General features: G+C 41.0%; 1 protein-coding gene and 1 pseudogene across 2 annotated transcripts; one reads left to right on the top strand and one right to left on the bottom strand.

Annotated features, from left to right (window-relative positions):
- Positions 1-2,507: 2,507 nt before the first annotated feature.
- LOC147320803 (pyruvate dehydrogenase E1 component subunit alpha, mitochondrial-like) lies at positions 2,508-7,183 on the bottom strand. Of its 2 annotated transcripts, none has more exons than XM_086307512.1 (11): positions 7,083-7,183; positions 6,625-6,693; positions 6,378-6,551; positions 6,054-6,180; positions 5,581-5,672; positions 5,366-5,458; positions 5,033-5,188; positions 4,459-4,530; positions 4,316-4,383; positions 3,832-3,940; positions 2,508-3,568 (listed from the first exon to the last, which is right to left on the bottom strand). In XM_086307512.1, the coding sequence occupies exons 1-11, from the start codon at positions 7,128-7,130 to the stop codon at positions 3,404-3,406; spliced, it is 1,173 nt and encodes a 390-aa protein (XP_086163638.1). In that variant the 5' UTR covers positions 7,131-7,183; the 3' UTR covers positions 2,508-3,403. The 2 variants fall into 2 exon arrangements, with proteins under 2 accessions (XP_086163638.1, XP_086163639.1); XM_086307513.1 differs by having other exon boundaries at positions 2,509-3,568; positions 7,079-7,151.
- Positions 7,184-8,251: 1,068 nt separating this feature from the next.
- Positions 8,252-12,226, top strand: LOC147320802 (uncharacterized; annotated as a pseudogene).
- The last annotated feature ends 5,773 nt before the right edge of the window (positions 12,227-17,999 follow it).

Genomic DNA, 17,999 nt, shown 5'->3' with positions numbered 1-17,999 from the left:
GCAGACTCCGCTCTGTTGCAGGGTGGCTGATTTGTTGCTGCAGGGAAAGGATCACGTCATCCAGTTTGGTAATATAAAGCAACCTTGTTAGCAACTTCCAGTTTCCAAAAAAAGCTGGTTCTGATGATAGTGGGAAGCTTGCAGTTGCTGTCTGAGAGCAGAAATCTTGTCCCATGGATTATACTGGCCTTTGCCCTTATGAAATCTAAATTTGAAATAGGGCTGATGTTGCCAAGTCCCTCCATTAGGCCTAGGGTTTTGTCCGCTGGGGTTATTCACATTTCCCTGTGTGTCCATATTCATGTCCTCCTTTGCTTCTGAAATAGTGAAGGATTCAGGGTTTCCTCTTACAGAAGTTGCTTAAGTGTTTTCTTGCATTTCTTGATTTTTAGGGCTTGTTCCTCAGCCATGCTGTTTTGCGAATCAAGAAGAGCCCGAGTATATGCCCGAGTAACTGCTCCTCAGGCACTTTTTCGTTTTTTTGCACTTTTTTTTCCTTGGGTCTGGTGACCATTTTCATTTGTGCTTCTGCCATTGTAGATTCTTCAGCGTTTGCATCTACGTTTCTCTGCGTCTGCCTTATCTTAGTTTTAACAACCAGGTTGTTTTTACACTAAAAGCACTAAACAGTAAAAGCTACTCTAACAGAATTGCAGTAAAAAATAAAACAAAAGCAAAACATACGTTTTAATAAACGGATGTTAAAATAAACCTAACCGAAGTAGAAGATGACTGTTTAGCGGGAAAGTATTAGACTATCAAGAGATTCTCACTCATAATAAATTCTTTCATAATGTAAACTAAGACAGCGGTCCCCAACCCCCGGACCGGTACCGGTCCGTGAGAGTTGAGACTCGGGTGTGAAACTTATGGATTTCAGGGTTTTTATTGGTTTTTAGCGTTACTTTGTTATCGTTTTTTTCCATTAACTCTGTTTTTCTGGTTGTGTTATGAATAAATCTTTTTTTCGGTACCGGTACTAGTTTTATTTTGTTGTATTTATCCGCGACACCTTAAAGGCCGGTCCATGAAAATATTGTCGGGCACAAACTGGTCCGTGGCGCAAAAAAGGTAGGGGACCACTGAACTAGGACATGTAGAAAACTTTCATATTTTGGAAAAGATATTTATTAACATTATCCAGTGATCATCATATTGTTCTGAGTGTTACTGAATGACTGTAGACAGTGGGATCTTGGTGGATGCCTAGGGGACAGAATGTCATCTATGTTTATTTTTAAATCTAATTTCATTGCTGAAACTATGAAACAACAGGCTGTAGAGGGAGACTTTAATACAGGTTGACTAATTCGTACTATCATATCTGATGTAGAAAAATCTGTATAGATTTAGCATAATATATTAAAAGTTTATTTGAATAATCCAAGTATGCAAACTAAATATCACAGGAGAGCTTATGAGACCCCAAATACTGACGAGGTCCAGTTCAGAGATGCAGGATTAGCAGAGGTGAAGCCTAGAAGACAGCTGGCAGCTGCAGCCATGCATGTCAGTACCCACCTGTCACAAAGAGCATTCCTAATTCTGCATAACTGTAAGCATTGAAGCAAACTGCCAATTGGATACTTCTTTACACTCTCACTGTCCTTTGGATGAAACCCCCCCCCAAAATTCAGCCAACAAGATTTTGACTGGTCTCTTAATGCAATTGACACACTCTCTTCGGCAAGCAGCCTGGGTTCGGAAGAGCCCAACCGTCCTACAGGGACGTTTCCTGTCGGATACACAATGGACGGGTGAAGGAATTGGTGCGTTGTGTGCCTGGGAGGACTGTCGATTGAGATTTATACCTATTAAGAGCCATGATAACAGGGTTCCTGCTGATTGGAACTGGCTGGGCTCTGGCTTATTGAAGAAAGCGGTTACAGCTGTTCAAAACCCCACAAGGCTGGCTGCGTTGATCGAAGCGATGGGAAGGGCCATGAGTACTCAGACTGTGCTCATTGAACGCAATATGGATAAGATCTTGGAGAAGCTCACAGCTCTTCAACGAGAAATTGATAGACCAGGTGACCAGTGACGGACATTAGACCAACTGCGAAAAATGCAGTTTCCCCGAAAGTTGATTCTGTTCATCTGGATGTAGAAACTTGCACCACATACCCACCCATGTTGCTTGTCACGTGAGTTTATGGTGTTGAGGTGTGAATGCATGTTATTGTTGTGCTGAGAAGTTAGTTTTCCATTCACATACTTATCCTCTACCAGCCCCCACCATTCCATTGTACATTTCATTGTTTGGCTTCCAAGCTACCTGTTCTGCCCCATCTCTAATGGGACTTAATGTGTAATGTTTGGAAGGGGTCCAACTTCACTGCAGGCAACTGAGAAATAGAGGCTCAATCATAATGAAAGGTAATCAGGCCTGAGGAGACTCCACTACCAGAAGGTGACACTGTAGACATTGAGAATAGCTGCAAGCACCTGGAAGTCCCACAGCGAAAAAGAAAACATGAAGTGGCTGCAAGGATAGCTGCAACCTGGAGGGTTTTCACCATACACCACATTAGTTTAGATGAGTGGGACTAAACCTGAAGTACTGGTGTGCTAATGCTACAAAAATTAGCGACTTCTTTGGAAAGGGATCAAGTAGGGTATTTCTTGAGTGTCCCTTAGAGAAGGCTACATAGACCATTCTGATAAAATTTGATCATGCACTAGTTTAAAGCCATTTTCCTCTTAGTTTTGTAGGTATTGAGACTAGACATTCATAGACCATTGTTCTTTGTCAGAGCTGCAACCATAATCTTAAGACATTGAAGCCTAAAGTTTGTTAAAGTTGGCCTGAAGTCTAAATCCAGCAGTGACAGAAGCATGTTAAGTCTTCAGATGCACAAACTTGTCACCCAATGTTAGGGTTCACATTTCTAGTTCAAGTCAAGCCTGAAATGAATCCACTCTTAAAGGGCCTCAGGATTTGAGTACTATGCAAACACATCCGCTCAACTTGAGTCAGATTAAACCTTAGACAGTTGTGTCAAGAAAAGTTACCATGTGAAGACAAGCACTTTCTCAATTTGACTTCTTTAAGCATATGGAGCACAAAGCCATGTTAAGGTCATACATCCTTTGACACTAAACATTTACAGCACCTCAAAAATTACTAGATTACACAGCAAATAATCTAGTCAGAGATTTAAGGAATGTGGCTGAAGTAAAAAGATTAAATCTACCAGAAGCCAATCACTAAACATTTCTGGCCAATGTAAATATGGTGAAGAGCATAAATGTAGGTATAAGTCTTACACTGATAACATTAACACTTCACTGTAGCAATTTCAAGACTTGAGGTAGTAAAGTGAACCTGATCTTGTCCTCTCTGGTGTGAGGCTCAAGTTTAACGTACATTGTGTGCATTAAGGACAGGCGGTTGTCAAAAGCTTTAGCTAAGAGACTTCAGCTTGGTCCACAGGTTTGTTCCGCGCACCTCAAAAGGCGGCTCATTGTAGAAGATGTGGTTGCACAGTTCTTCCAGTGGGGGCTCTGGGTCTGTGGTGGCAAACTGAGCTGCATCCTCAATCTCCTTCCTCACTTCCACATCAATTCCCTACAGAAATGACAGTTAAACAAGGCATCTCCCAGTATAGGAGGCAATTCTGCAAGACATGTGATGAAACCTGGAGGATCTCATTTTAAATGGAGTTGCAGCCCTTTCATTATCCTCACATGTAAAGCATGCCATTAATACTAGTTCAAGTGAGATCACAAATGTTAGTATGCTTAGCTAGTCAGACTTCCATTACTCGCTGCAAAGAAAAGGTCTAAACTGTCAGAAGTGTTGCTCATAAGTTTGATTTCTGCATCTCCTACCTTGAGTTCCTCCACACTAGCCATGTTGTGGCTGAGCATGTGGTCCTTTAGCATGGCGATGGGGTCACTCTTACTGCGCACTTCCCGGATCTCCTCACGTGTGCGGTAGCTAGAGGGGGAGATGGTGCAGCAGTTGTAGGGATGCACAAGGGTTGCCAAAAAATGTTCTTTGAGCATTTAAAAGTGATTTAGATGCTCAAAGTGAAAAATTAGTGCCTTGAAATTTTCAATAAGCCATTTCTATGCAGATTAGAAACTGATAGACTTAACAAAGTTATTTTGAAGCATCAAGTCTGTCAAATGGAGAAATCTAGCAGAAGATACTGAAATTCTGTAGGCAGAACTAGCCACTACAGAGGGCATACATGAGACCAAGGAGCAGAGATCAGAGCCACAGGAATGGCAAAGGACATTTGTAAGATTAAACAAGAACTTGAGCCAGCTTAAGTTGCAGCAACTTAAGCTGGCTCAAGTAGATGTTTACCTAAGTCCAGGATCGCTCATGCTGTGTCCATGATAGCGGTATGTCTGGAGTTCCATGAGAATAGGACCCTGAGCAAAGGACAAAGAATTTCAGCGAGACAAGTTTCATATCCTGCACATGACAATTAAGCATTTTAAACATACCTTCCCAGAGCGACAGTGATCAGCAGCAAATCTGGTTGCTTCCCGGACACAGAGAACATCCATTCCATCCACCTGTGCACAGTTACTGAGTTTTAATCTCATCTTACCAAAAAAAAAAAACCAAAAAAAAACTGACAGGGTCCATATGCAAGTCCATGGTTGCACCAGACAAATTTTAAATTAGTCAAACCTACAAGGAGTCAGACTTGGTATACTTTTCTGTATTGCAGTCTGATAGTGAACTTCAGAATTCAACATTAGACTAGTGTGTGAGAATGGGTGGATGACTGAATGTGTTAAGTGGTTTGGGGTCCTTAGGGACTAGTATAGCACTATACAAAATACAGGCCATTTACCTGACCATTTGAGGCTGCCATTTCTCACTTCCAGCTAGTTTGCATTGTGTTTGAAACAAAGAGTTCAGACATGCATTTTTAACTAAACAAACCCAGATTGAATAATTGGCATTTTGATTAAAGAGTGCAAGACTTTGCAAAATGAGAGCAACTGTCATTTTGAGCTGCACTATTTTACAAGTAATGAGAGATGTGCCGAAGCACGCCAGACCCCCTACCCTCAGACCAGGAATGAACTCTCCTCTCTTGTAGTAATCTGTGCTGGCTGCAGCTCGCTCCACTGAGGTGCCCATGGCATAGCGGTTGTTCTCACAGACAAAGATAACAGGCAGCTTCCAGAGAGCAGCCATGTTGTACGTTTCAAAGATCTGGCCCTGTTGAATATACACAAGGCTTTTTAAAGGTTGTCCTGCAAAGTTGTGAAGTTACAGCTTCAAGACTTCCTAGAGTTTAGTCATGTTGTGCATTTAGCACATATTTGACAGATACTGGCCGTGCAGAGCCAAGCGTTGCTCTTCAACCCATTTACATACAAAATAAAAACTACATACCTGGTTGGCAGCACCATCACCATAGAGACAGACACACAGCTCATTGTTGCACAGGTAATTGCAAGCAAGTGCAACACCAGCACCCAAAGGAACCTAGAGAAATCCCACATTGTGTGGACATTAGTGTTAAAGTCTAAATGTACAACAAGTGTCAGTTCCAAACCAATGACATGTTTAAACCATAGAAGGCAAAAAGACACGTAGATGACATTTACCTGAGCACCAATAATTCCATTTCCACCATAGAAGGTTTTGCAGTACATGTGCATAGAGCCGCCCTTGCCCTTTGCAATTCCACCTCTTCTGCCTGTGCATGGAAAACATTAGTTGACATAAAGTATTTCCATCTCAGAGTACTTATTGCCATTTGTTCCTTGATTCAGTGATGCCAAAAACATCTTAGAGCCTTAATCTCAGGGAGTAAACCACCAAGGGCAAGCCACAATTGTGCCACCTTCATCCAATTAGGGAGACATTTCTATTGTCATCTTGTAACTGTAGTACTCCATGTACTGGGCTCTTTAGGATAATCTTTAAGTTTCTGAACCTCAATAGCTTGACTTTTGGGAAATATTAAAAACCTGTCAAGTTACTCTGGCAAGAACTGAACACTTACAACTGCCACGTTCACAGTGGAGTTGCCAAAATGAGTCCCATGTTTACTGATCTTTAGTCTTCAACAACTCACCAGTGAGCTCAGCCATGATCTCCTTGACAGTCCCTCCCCGGGTGTAAGTGTAGCCATGGACACGATATGCTGTGATCAGGTGGTCTGACAAGTTAATTGAGGCTTCAAGACCAACAGCACAGGCTTCCTATTATGAGAAAACAACTTCACGTGTCTGGACCTAAAGGGAGATTCTGAAGAGTAGCCAAAGAGTATTTTACAATAATAGTACTGTGTTACTGCAATCTGCAATCAGATTGCAGTTCAAAGCCAGTTTCAGATCTTTAGCAGGTATTCAATGTATACCAGCCATGAGTTTCATTGTAGATGAAGAAAAAACCCAACCTGGCCATCATACAAGTGACAGAATCCTCTAATCATCTTCTGCTTGTACAGCTGATCTGCCTTCAGCTCCATACGTCTCATGACCTGCATTGTGCGGTAGTACTGCAGACCCTCATCACGAGTCAAAACCACCTGAGTGGCAGGGCCCTCATCCAGCAGGAAGAGGTCACATTTCTGGAGAAGCAAATACCCATGGGTCAAAGTGCCAAGTGCCAGTCTGTGTTCAAGACCTCACTGTCAATCTTACCTTTATTTCAAAGGTAGCCCAAGTTGTGAAATCAGTGAATGTGCGTGCTGACATAATCAGTGCAGCACCCTGTTGAAACAAATTTAAGCACTTAGTCTTTAAAAGCAATGCATGTCATATGGAGACAGCCACAGAGATGATGCTTCCAAGACATTTTTTCCTCAAGCGCTGTTCCCATTAATCACTCAATGCAACTAAAACACTAGTGGTTCTTTCCCCAACAAGCCAAAAGAATGTCTCCTTTGTAGAACCAGGTTTGTAGTTAAGCCATGCACTGAACAGTCTTTAAGCCAACTGTCAGTTTCCAGTAGTCTCAAGCCATCATCTGAAACAAATTAAAAGTTCTTATCCAGTGCAAATAATATTTTAGCACTAAAGCTTTAATGTTTAAATAAAAACAAGAACAAAAAACAAAGATTTTAACTCAGGTCACAATAAAATAAAAACTGAGTACTTGCATTCTTCCAGGCAGTCACTCGAAACACACTTGCAATACTGGCCAACATTTCGCCTACACTAACCCAAGACACAACTGTCCTTGTGGCTTAGGGCCTCTTCCCTGTCTTAAATATTGGCAGCTAAAAAACACAGCTGACGGCGATCCCTCTGATGTGCATAGCACAGAGTGAAGTGAAAGCACCGGAGGTAATCAGGGTAAAGTGACTGCACCTGCAGGAAGGAGTGGAGTTCGTTAACAGTTTACTGATTAAAGGATTGGATGCTGTTGATTTTAAAAGAAAATGTAGGCATACTATTGATGATCATAAAGAGCCTGATACTCTCAGGTGATCTGTGTGCCGTGATAAATGGGGTGTGTTTTATTGAATAAAGGGTGTTAAATTATTGTGTAGAAGGTGTAAAATTGGTGTGATAAAACTTGGCCATAGCCGTGTTTGGCCCACTGTGGTTGCCACATTTCATACTGTGTTGTATACTTTTTAAACAAGGAAAATTGCTGCATGAGCTTGTTAGGATCCTTGAAATCAATTTTTAAAATAAAATAAAACATAATAAAGGATCTGTCTAACTTGGGAGCTGGTGTCATACTGACGTAACCACAGTCTCAGGCCTTGATCTGTTTCTGTTACATCCTACATGTCTTTGAAGAAATATTCTCAGTCCAGCTGAGGATGTGGTCCCTGCCAGTCATAATGGTAGTTTAAATGCCCTTTTAGGTATGACCTATACGTTTCTGCAGTATGTTCATCCACTTTGTAAAGGCATTTGTATAAATTTGTGTTACAGAATCAATCACAACCATTAGTTTCATATCTGCAATAAAACCTTTCACCTATATAGCATAACAGTGCAATTCTTTAATGCTTCTTTAAGCTGTTTCAGCTATTAAACTTTGATGATGGCTATAACTTCACCTCGGTGTGTCCTTGGTCCTCCAGGTAGATGCCCGAGGTTTTTGAAATCTGGTGAGTGAGATCAGACTGCAGAGATCCTGATCCTGTAAAAAAAATTAGGAGAAAAAACATCACTGCACACTTTCATGAAATGAATTAAAGTTGATGAAAGGAAGAAAAACAGGTTAAATTAGAGCAGAGCTCTGGGAAGCAAAACAATACAACATCATCAGTTTTTATTAAATGTGATCTTCAGCCATTAAATTGTGATGGAGATGGCAAATGGTAAATGGCCTGTATTTGTATAGCGCTTTTCTAGTTCCTAAGGACCCCAAAGCGCTTTACACAACCTGTCATCCACCCATTCACACACACATTCACACACTGGTGATGGCAAGTTACATTGTAGCCACAGCCACCCTGGGGCGCACTGACAGAGGCGCCCCAGGTCGCAATACCAAGCCAAGTGTATGACCCGGGAATCTACTGAGCAGGCGATCGGTTTATAGCTTGAAACTTACACACACGATCACTGAATGCACTTCCTGCTGTGAGACAACAGTGCCAACCACCACTGTCCACATTGTCCACATTCATTTAATTTTTTTTAAAAATGTCTTTGTAGAGTTTAATAAGTTCTCTCTACTATACAGCATATGCACTTTGCACAGGCTATAAGCATTCATCTGCACAGTAAAATGGTTACATCTATGTCACTCATTTATTTTTATTTGGTTTTGATTTCCTGCCCTGTATCAAATCCATCATAGACTCTCAGCTACAAGTACCGATACACTAATAAAATATTGAAACTGATTAGGTACAGTCTACAATCTTTCCATGCATAACATGAATAATCCAGATTGAGGTTGTCATAATGAAAGGGTTAAATAGCTGTTAGTGTGCCTTGTTTTGCAGCATGTTTCACAATATAAAAAAAACATAATGTCACATCTGATTTAAAAACATGAAGACTTACACGTAAGCTGTAAATAAGCCGTCCTTATCTTTGAATCTAACCTCTCTTCTTCCTCTCTTGTGCGCTTTCTTATCTTTCTCCATCTCTGAGTGAAGTTAGCGCTCTTTTTTTTCTCTTCCTGTGAAATATAGCAGCTGGACCTTTAGCTAGCAACACACTGTGACAAACTGCACACAAACAATTTGTGTGCAGTTTGCTAATGTTTGTTGGTTTCTTAAGGCTCAAATAGGTTTGACGTGATGATAAAATAATTACCCCCAAATGTGTTAAAGCAAAAGTAACAAGACTGTTTTGAAAAGGAATAGAAAGTACATATATTTATTTAAAAATGCATGGAGTAAAAATAAAAAGTAAAAACTACTCACGGAAAGTACAGTACCTGGAAATTGTAATTTAGTACACCAACAAAATATTTGTACTTTGTTACTTCCCACCTCATGTGACAACAAGGCGGAGAGAGGTGCTTCAGCCAAGATTTTCAAAACATGATGTGTCCTAAAAAACCATCAGAGTTCAGAACAGGCTTAACCTATACGTAAAGCTATCACCTGGGGATTTAACTGCAAATTAAACCATAACATATGGGCTCCATGGAGTGCCAGCCTGCTGCCTCAACATGCAGAAGCTGCCAGTGGCAGTTTGGATAGAATGTAGAAGGTAGGAGAATCCAAACAAAATATCACTGCAAACTTTAAATATGCAAGTACAAATCTAGCAGCACCTTCTGGATGAAAGCATGAGGAAAACTCTCTCTGGGTCCCTCCCATGTAGCTTTGACTGGAAGCAGCTTCTGCAGAAGTGTCTCCTGAGCAGTCCCAGTTATTATCGCCACATTCATCAGATTCACAGGATACGGTCATCCTTTCAGACAGCCCTTTTAGGAAACGTCAGAAGCTGGATGCAGAAGCTAAGCAAGTAAGAGTTAGCAGAGTTCCCCATTCTTCTAACAGTATCATTTTTGTTTGTAGCTTAAGTGCTCTGAACTGTGGTTATATCAACATGTAGAATGTTTTTTATTGTGTTTTCCAATTGTTGGAATCGATTCTCACCAGCAAACCTGGTGGAGAACGTATAATAAATGAATACAATCAAATATAAAGTCCCTGGTGGATGAAACCAGAAGAAAAATGGTCAACATACTGGTAGCTGACTTGACAGAAAAAAATGGGTAATTTATTTCTGGCCCTTTGATTTTACTATCATTTTCAAATGATTTTAAATCTCTATTAATTCCAGGGAAGCTGACTAGTCCTTTTCCTTTTGATCTTGCAGTACATCACCACCACGACAGGTAAAAGAAATGTATGCCAGAGGAATTGTAACCTTTTTCCCTTACCTCAGTGACCCGTACTCCAAAAATGGCTATGTAAGTAGCTCACAGTAATAACTGATACAACTAAAATCGCATTTAATCATTTTAAATCCTGCCAAAATGTACGTCCTTATCAACTGTTCATTGTTACATAACTGATAAATGAATAAACAAAATGTCTGTACATGTCACTCTCCAAGGAACATTATTATGATTGCGAAAGTGGCACTGGTTACTTGGCCTGGAGGATAAAAAACCATACAGAGATGGACTGCTAAAGGGAGGTGATTATCATCTGGAGGTAACACTTATAATTCAGTGGAAATACAGTATACAGTTCCAAATTGTGGTACTGTATTAATAATGGTTATCAAATGTTGTTATTAGTTTTGATAAAGCTGTATTTCGTATTGTCTAGCACCAGGAGATGGATCATCGGGTGAAGTCCGGTGTGGTGGGCCAACTGTCAGACGAGAGTTGCAGTTTGTTACAGAGAAGTTACTGAGTGAGGATGAGTGCAAGGAAGCAATCTCTCTGATGAAACATTCAGCTGATAAAGACACAGTAAAGAAGAAGATTAAGTTGACATTTGTTTATCGACACAACATGGTCCTTGACCCCTGCTGTCAAGCAACATACTGTCTGTTTTTCCACATTTCAAAGATATCAAAGGCTTGGTGAATATTTGTCATTACTTTGACAATGTAAACACATTTTATTTTTTGCAGATAGCAGATATAATTCTCTATTCTCTATCCCTGTTACAGATCGAACAGGATTTTGTACTGATGTTTGGTGAGGATGTATCAGGCAGGTTGCTGAAAAGGTGGCCAACAACATTCAAAAGAAAGATTATCCAACAAGGCAGAAAGCTTCCTTCAACCAGTGACCTGAAAAAACTCTTGCTGGCAGTTGACTCTCCTGAGGATGCCACTGAATTTAATGTTGACATTGGTGAGCTTGTAACAAACCTTTTGGGTTATAGCACCACTAGGGGGGGAGTCTCCTAGGGGGTGTGTGAGTATAGCGTGGCAGCCATTACATGCTGCTCGTGTTCTGTTCTCAGGATAGACCTCACCATTGTAACGGCCTGGCACCGGCGACTACCGATCCCCGCACATGTATGTACGGACAGTGTAGAGCCGTGGAGACCTGGCTTGTATGGTCTTATGTTGCTGACAAGGAATAAAGGTCTGTTGTTTAATTTAACTGACTGGCTCCGTGTTATCCGGCTAACCTCCACACCACATGCCCGCTGGACCGGCTAGCCGCTCCTTCCTCGCCAGACTGCTGTTACAAGCTGTTGTTTCTTGGATTAGCACATTTATAGCATATATAATGTTTGTCACAGAACAGCTATCCTTTTTGTATTTTGGGTCTACTCAAACATTTTGTCAATGCAGATGCATTGAAATGTGTTGTTGATGATGATGATTCAACTTTATTAAAAACAAATATTTTTTGCAGGCTGGGACAGTGACCTCTCAGCAATTCTATTGCTATTACATCTGATTCCACCATCCGGTCAGGGTCAGAAGAGACCAGGAAATGTATCAGCTTCTTAAACAGAACGGCATCTTGTTGTCTTCAAGAAGGTTTGTGTTTCTTTTCTATTTTTGTGTTATGAATTACCAATTTAAGAAACACTTGATTCTTATTGCTTGTCTGTATTTGTCTTTTCATACTGGAGCAAATATCCATGAGCACCTTGATGCCATCACTACCAGCACTCAACCCTACCTCCTGGCTGTTGGGGTGAAAAAGAATGACATCCACCAGTTCTTCATTATTCTTGACAACAATGCCATACCATGCAAGTCTACCTCTTCACTTGGTGCTTTTGATGAACTGTTTAAAGCACATTTTGTGTTTGGCACATCTTACAACACCCTGCTTCACAACATCCAAACCACAGGTTTTAGAAAACATTTAAATACCAAACATGTTAACTATTTTTGACCAACAGGTTGACACTGATGTTAATCTACAGCCTGATGTGGAAGTTAAAGAAGTTAGCATTACAGGGGAGGTGATGTCAACTAATGTAGAAGAAACACCCACAACATCTGAAAAGTTGAAAAGGTCAAATAAGAGCACTTTGGATATGTGTGCCTCTGCTGTTGCACAGCTCAGGGCAGCAGGATTAAGCCAATCTACTGTGAATAGTTTTGTCTCCTCAATGGAGGAAGTGTTTTTTGAGATTCATACTCAGGCTAAAGATGCAGCCTTACAGAGCGTACCTTCACAGTACACCACAAGTAAAAATAAAAAAGACAAACAGTATCCCACGCTTCAAGATTTGATGTGTTGGAGCCGGAGTAAGGTGCACGTTATGGAGTAGACGCGCAAACCACGAGGTCCCAGTTATTTGTTAAATTACTTTATGGTTCACCTATTGTGGCCCGATTTCAGAGATTCCTTAAGCTCTATTAAGAAAGTCAGCATTGTTTTAGTAGTAGTTTTTTCCGTCTTTTTGGCTTATCCTGAAGTGAAATACCTCCTAAGCAGTCTGCTAAAAAAAAAAAGGCTAGCTGCTCAGAGACTGCAGCGAGCAGTCAACTGAAATGTAGCATTTCTTCAACAAACACACCTTAAGAATAATGACCATGCCAGATTAAGACGAAGTTGGGTTGGACACATTTTTCATTCCAAATTTAATGGTAAAGCCAGAGGCGCAGCAATTTTGATCAATAAGAATATTCCATTTATAGTCTCTCACACAACAGCTGACCCAGGTGGTCGCTATGTAGTTGTGACAGGATTCCTTTTTAATACTTCACTTTTTTTGAGTGCTCCGAATGGGAATGACTCAAAATTTTTCAGTTACTTTCTTCCCTTCCACAGATTGATACACACCAATTGGTCCTTGGAAGAGCCATGAATACTGTTACGGATCTAGCACTAGATTGCTCATCAGAGAAAAGATTCATATGGATTACTTTTTTTCGACAAAAAATTGCTTCAAGACTTGTAAATACAATAGCACAGTAATATCACAGTCCACTTGTTTTGGAACTCAGCTTCCCGGATGATCCCTTTGTGTACTCCTGGAGACTCAATCCTCTTCTTTTGTCAGATAAAGAGTTTGTGGAATATCATTCCAAACAAATTGATATCTTTATAAGAACAAACATTACGCCTGGCATGGCCTACAGTACAGTTTGTGAAAACTTAAAAGCATTCTTACGGGGCAATATTATATCATACTGTTCATATACTAGAAAACAGAAACATCTATCTGAATTGATACACCTTATTTCGCAATTGGATGAGCAACATTCTACAACCCCCTCTCCAGATCTGTATAAACAAAGATTAACTTTACAAACTGAACTTAATTTAATCTCAACCCAGCAGTTAGAGTCTATGATTCTCAAATCTAGGGGAAGATGGTTTGAGCACAGACAAATCAAATATGAGGCTATATTATGGGAGCGTGAAGGTATGCCAGGGGGCGGGAAGGATAGAAGTTACTCGGTTCCCCTGGTGTTAGGATTTCAGCACACTGTCCAGGAGGTGCCTTTTAGAGGTAGTCTGGCAGGTATTGCAGCCTATGAATCTGAATTACAGGAGTTAAAAGAGATTGTTAAAAGTCAGCAAGAGCAGTTGAATTAGCTCGCAAGGAGCTGCTTTGAATAGTGCTTATCCTAACCATATCCTGCCATATCCTGTAATATGGCCGTAATTTGCAGACGGTGCCAGAAGGTTGAGCATTTTGCCAGAGAGTGCCCTGGCGAGCCCACAGTTATGCCTACGCAATCCAGCGCAGGCCTGTTCAAGTAATGTTGCTTGCTCTTCCATTCAGGGAAACTTCCGCCCGGTGAACCATTGAGTCGAGGTTCGGTTGGGGCGTCCTAGGCTCACAGCCTGTGGTGCCTGACCCTTTGCCCCAGGTTATTGGTAGGAAACCACTAACCCCTGCTGTTCAAGCCACTACCTCTGTCTTCCCTGGGTATGCATTGTCTGACCTTCGTGTTTTACAGGAGACTGACCCCTTGATTGGAAACCGAGATGGTGGCCTGATGCCAAGGAGCGTGGTCGCACTTCAAGGCGGGCTCTCGGGTTGGCCAGGCAGTGGCGTAGGTCAGTGGAGCGGGATGGCGTCATCGTAGGAGAGGAGAGGCGCCGCAGGTATTGTTGCCCAAATCCCTTCAGGGTCAGGTTTTGTAGTACGGTTATCAGGGTGTTCGGAGAACAGTAGATGTGGTTTCTCAATGGTGATACTGGTTAGGGATGTATGGAAACAGCCAAAAGTGGTGCCAGGAGTCGGCTAAAGATGCACAAACCCATCCTAATGTTTATGTGGGTCATTTGCTGGCATCCCGACCAAAGCAAATCCCTGCAGCTAACTGGCGTAAGACGTGCCACGACCAGTGTGTAAAGGATGCTCCCCTGCGAGAAGGTCAGTTGGTTTACCTGAAGGAAGTTGGGCTTAGAGGCCGTCATGAAATTCAGGGTGTTTGGAGTTAAGTGGTGTATAAAGTGCTTGAGGCCCCTTACCAAAATGGGTCCATGTACACTGTTGCTCTGGTAGATAACCCGAGTCACGTGAAACATGTTCGCTGTTCACAATTAAAGAAGGAATTTGAGAGCCTTTGTCCCTTCAGTGCTCCAGTTCAACTACTAGAAACTGCCCCTATAGAGGAACCTATGCAAGGTTGTGAGTGGTTTTTATTGGTTTTTGAACCTAATCTGGCCCCAAGAAATTGCCAACCAAGACTGGAGACTCCTCGCCCACGTAGATCAGGCTAGCTAGAACCCTTAACATCCACTGTGGTGTCAGTTTGCACAAATCCGTTGCCAGGTATTGCTGACGTCCAGAATGGTGTAGCCCCTTTACGTAGGACTACTTGGGCTAATGCTGGGACACACTCGAATCCGCATAATCTTCGCCAGGTAGCAGGGAGTAGAGCAATCAAGGCTGGGAGTCCCCAGGTACTGGTGCCCAATACAATTACCCCGTTTAGTAGGAGTGCAACAATACTCGTATCGGTATCGAACAATACAAATTTTTTTACTTATTTTATCAACTTTTCTTCTTACGATGCGTTCGACTACTCCGCCTAGGCTGCACTGTCGGGCGCAGATCCACTGAGCGCAGCGCAAGCTAGCGAGACAGAAGTTAAGCTCGTTGCAACATGGCAACTGCCTCAATGCTACCCGAAATTGAACCTCCCCCACCCTCATTCAGATCTGGCGTATGGAACTATCTTGGTTTTCATGTGAAGCATGACCCTGATGTTAGCGCGTCATGGACAAAAGTAAAACAGTATGTTGGATGTGCCACGCAATGCTCAGTTACATTTGTGGGACCTAGTGCGTTAACGCAGTTAGATCGTTAACGTGTTGACGCCATCCAGCCCCACACATGGGGCGATCCGCGGAAACTCGTTAACGAAGATTTGCGACGTTATGGCTTTAATGTCATTTTAATGAGATTAACGCTGACAGCACTAGTGGGAACACAATGAATATCACTGCACATTTACTCCAACATCATCCTAGTGCAAAGTGGAAGCAGACAAAAACAACAAGCACGCATGCTACAAACTTTACCTGAGTCATTTAGACAGCCATTAGCACATGATTCTCCTTATGGGGACCTGATATGTTTAATATGCTGCTGAGAATATAGCCCAGAAGAAGCGTATACTATAGCTTTTATTTTGGAAAGAGCAATTTCTCTGTAATAAACTCTCTTTTCCAAAGATGAGTGATTTCTCGATCAGATAGATTTATTTATTTATTTTATTACTTTGTTGTTTCAGCAACATTACATATAAAAACTGTACTTTTGAGTTAAAATATATATTTATAATTTTAATAAATGACAAATTAAAAAAGAATGAACATTTTTTTGTATCGAAAAAATATCGAACCGTGACACCAAAGTATCGAACCGAACCGTGAATTTTGTGTATCGTTGCACCCCTACCGTTTAGACCTTGGCAGTAAATGTCAATAGTCAGGACAATGATTCAAATCCCGGGGGTTAATTGTAGTGAAGTCTGTGAATGCAGCGCAAAATCTAATATTCTTTCCTGGGGTGTAACTTCCCCCAGGTAGCGCCCCTCCGTAATCCCTCGCACCGCTACAATTTGGTGTCTGTCGACAGGATGTAGGTTCAGTGTTAACCTGCCCCAGTCAAATCCTTTCCTCCCCTCCTCGTGCCGCTACATTATAATTGGAGTATATTTGTCTTCTCTCTTGTTAAAAACAAAAAACAGAAAAACCAAACAAAAAACCCTAACACTAGGTCTGCACTTGCAGGCCTCGCTGGTTCAAAGATTTATCCCCATAAACAAAGCAAGACAATCAGAGATCAATCTATTTCAACTTGCAAGGGGAGCCGATCGGATCAGGGTCTTAGAGCTGAAAGCTCCTCACCTGATCCCAGACAACTAAAAAAAAAACAGTGTCCTTACATTCCTTACCAAATAAGAAAACCAGGACCTTACATGAAATGTGCCTGCAGTTAAACACTATAGCTATAACCTCCTCCACCATCCTACAAGTAAGAAAGGGATAGAAAAATATCTGAACATGCAGTTCAGGACAAGGTTTACAAATTTAAGTACAATGACAACTTTTACCAAAATCACCCTAACACTATAGGCTGCACTATTTGGTTATGAAACAACATCAGCATCTTGGCCACTCTGCATGAAACAGACTTTTTGTTAAAATGTTTTTTCAGCAAGTTGAGAAGAACATTGGGTCAAAAGAGCCAGGACCACGACATTCACATTCGTATCATTAATTTTCTGTAGGGGAAATCGGGAGAGAAAGGAAAGAAGAAAACTGTTAGTAAAACATAAACATAAAGATTAAAATATACAAGAATTAACAATTAACAGCACAAACAAAGTGAAAGAAAATCAAAGGAATTAAAAAACATTAACAATTGTTGCCAGTAAACAGGCGTGATATAACACCAGAAATGAAATTGTTTTGAGCCCAACTAAAAGGTTTGGTTTGGTGCCTAATGTGTTGCCTGCTTTGTTTGGTTGTATTTCTCACACTATATCCTGCAGTGAAACTGCTTTTCACACAGGGTATTGTTTCTCATCTTTCTCCCACTGCTTCAGAAATATATTCTGTATGCAATTATTACTTCCATGCATTAAACACACACACACACACAGACTACTGATCTCACATGTATATGAAGTTCTCAATCATAGTTTCCACTTTAATTTAAACACAGCATTTCTTCAGAAGGATTGAGATTAACAATATAACAACACAAGGCTCAATCTGCTGTGAATAAATCTCACAAATTTTAGTGATCCTGAACAAATTTTGATTTCTTTATTTGCACTGAAATAATTTACTTAGTGACTTTGTTTCTACTTTGTGATAAACTTCTAAGTGAATAAAAAGTTAACACTGAGATTAAAATTGTAACAGAGATGTGGCATTTTTCAGCAATGATGATGCACATTTAGTAGGTTCCAATCAAATACTACTTGCATTTTTCAAATTCAAATTATTATTAGTTCTTCTGTGTGCTATTTTTTGCCGTTATGTGTCACTTTCTTTAGAAACCAGTTTCAACTCAGAGGCAACACTAAAAGCTGTCATCTCCTGTAGAAGTGTGAACAGGAACCGTGGAGGCCACAGTCAAATTCTGAGTATTAAAACCAAATGATAACCACTTCCTTCTCAGCTCTTCAGATAAATTCCTGAATCTCCTGTTAACACATCACCTTTACTCTTTGAAGAGTAAAGG

This window comes from Aulonocara sp. 'chitande type north' Nkhata Bay, linkage group LG10, assembly GCF_057382095.1.
Source record: "Aulonocara sp. 'chitande type north' Nkhata Bay isolate Kocher_YH1m ecotype deep benthic linkage group LG10, A_spYH_male_GT1.1, whole genome shotgun sequence".
NCBI lineage: Eukaryota > Metazoa > Chordata > Actinopteri > Cichliformes > Cichlidae > Aulonocara > Aulonocara sp. 'chitande type north' Nkhata Bay.
The sequence above is the reverse complement of the archived record's forward strand: the minus strand, read 5'-3'. Positions and strand labels throughout refer to the sequence as shown.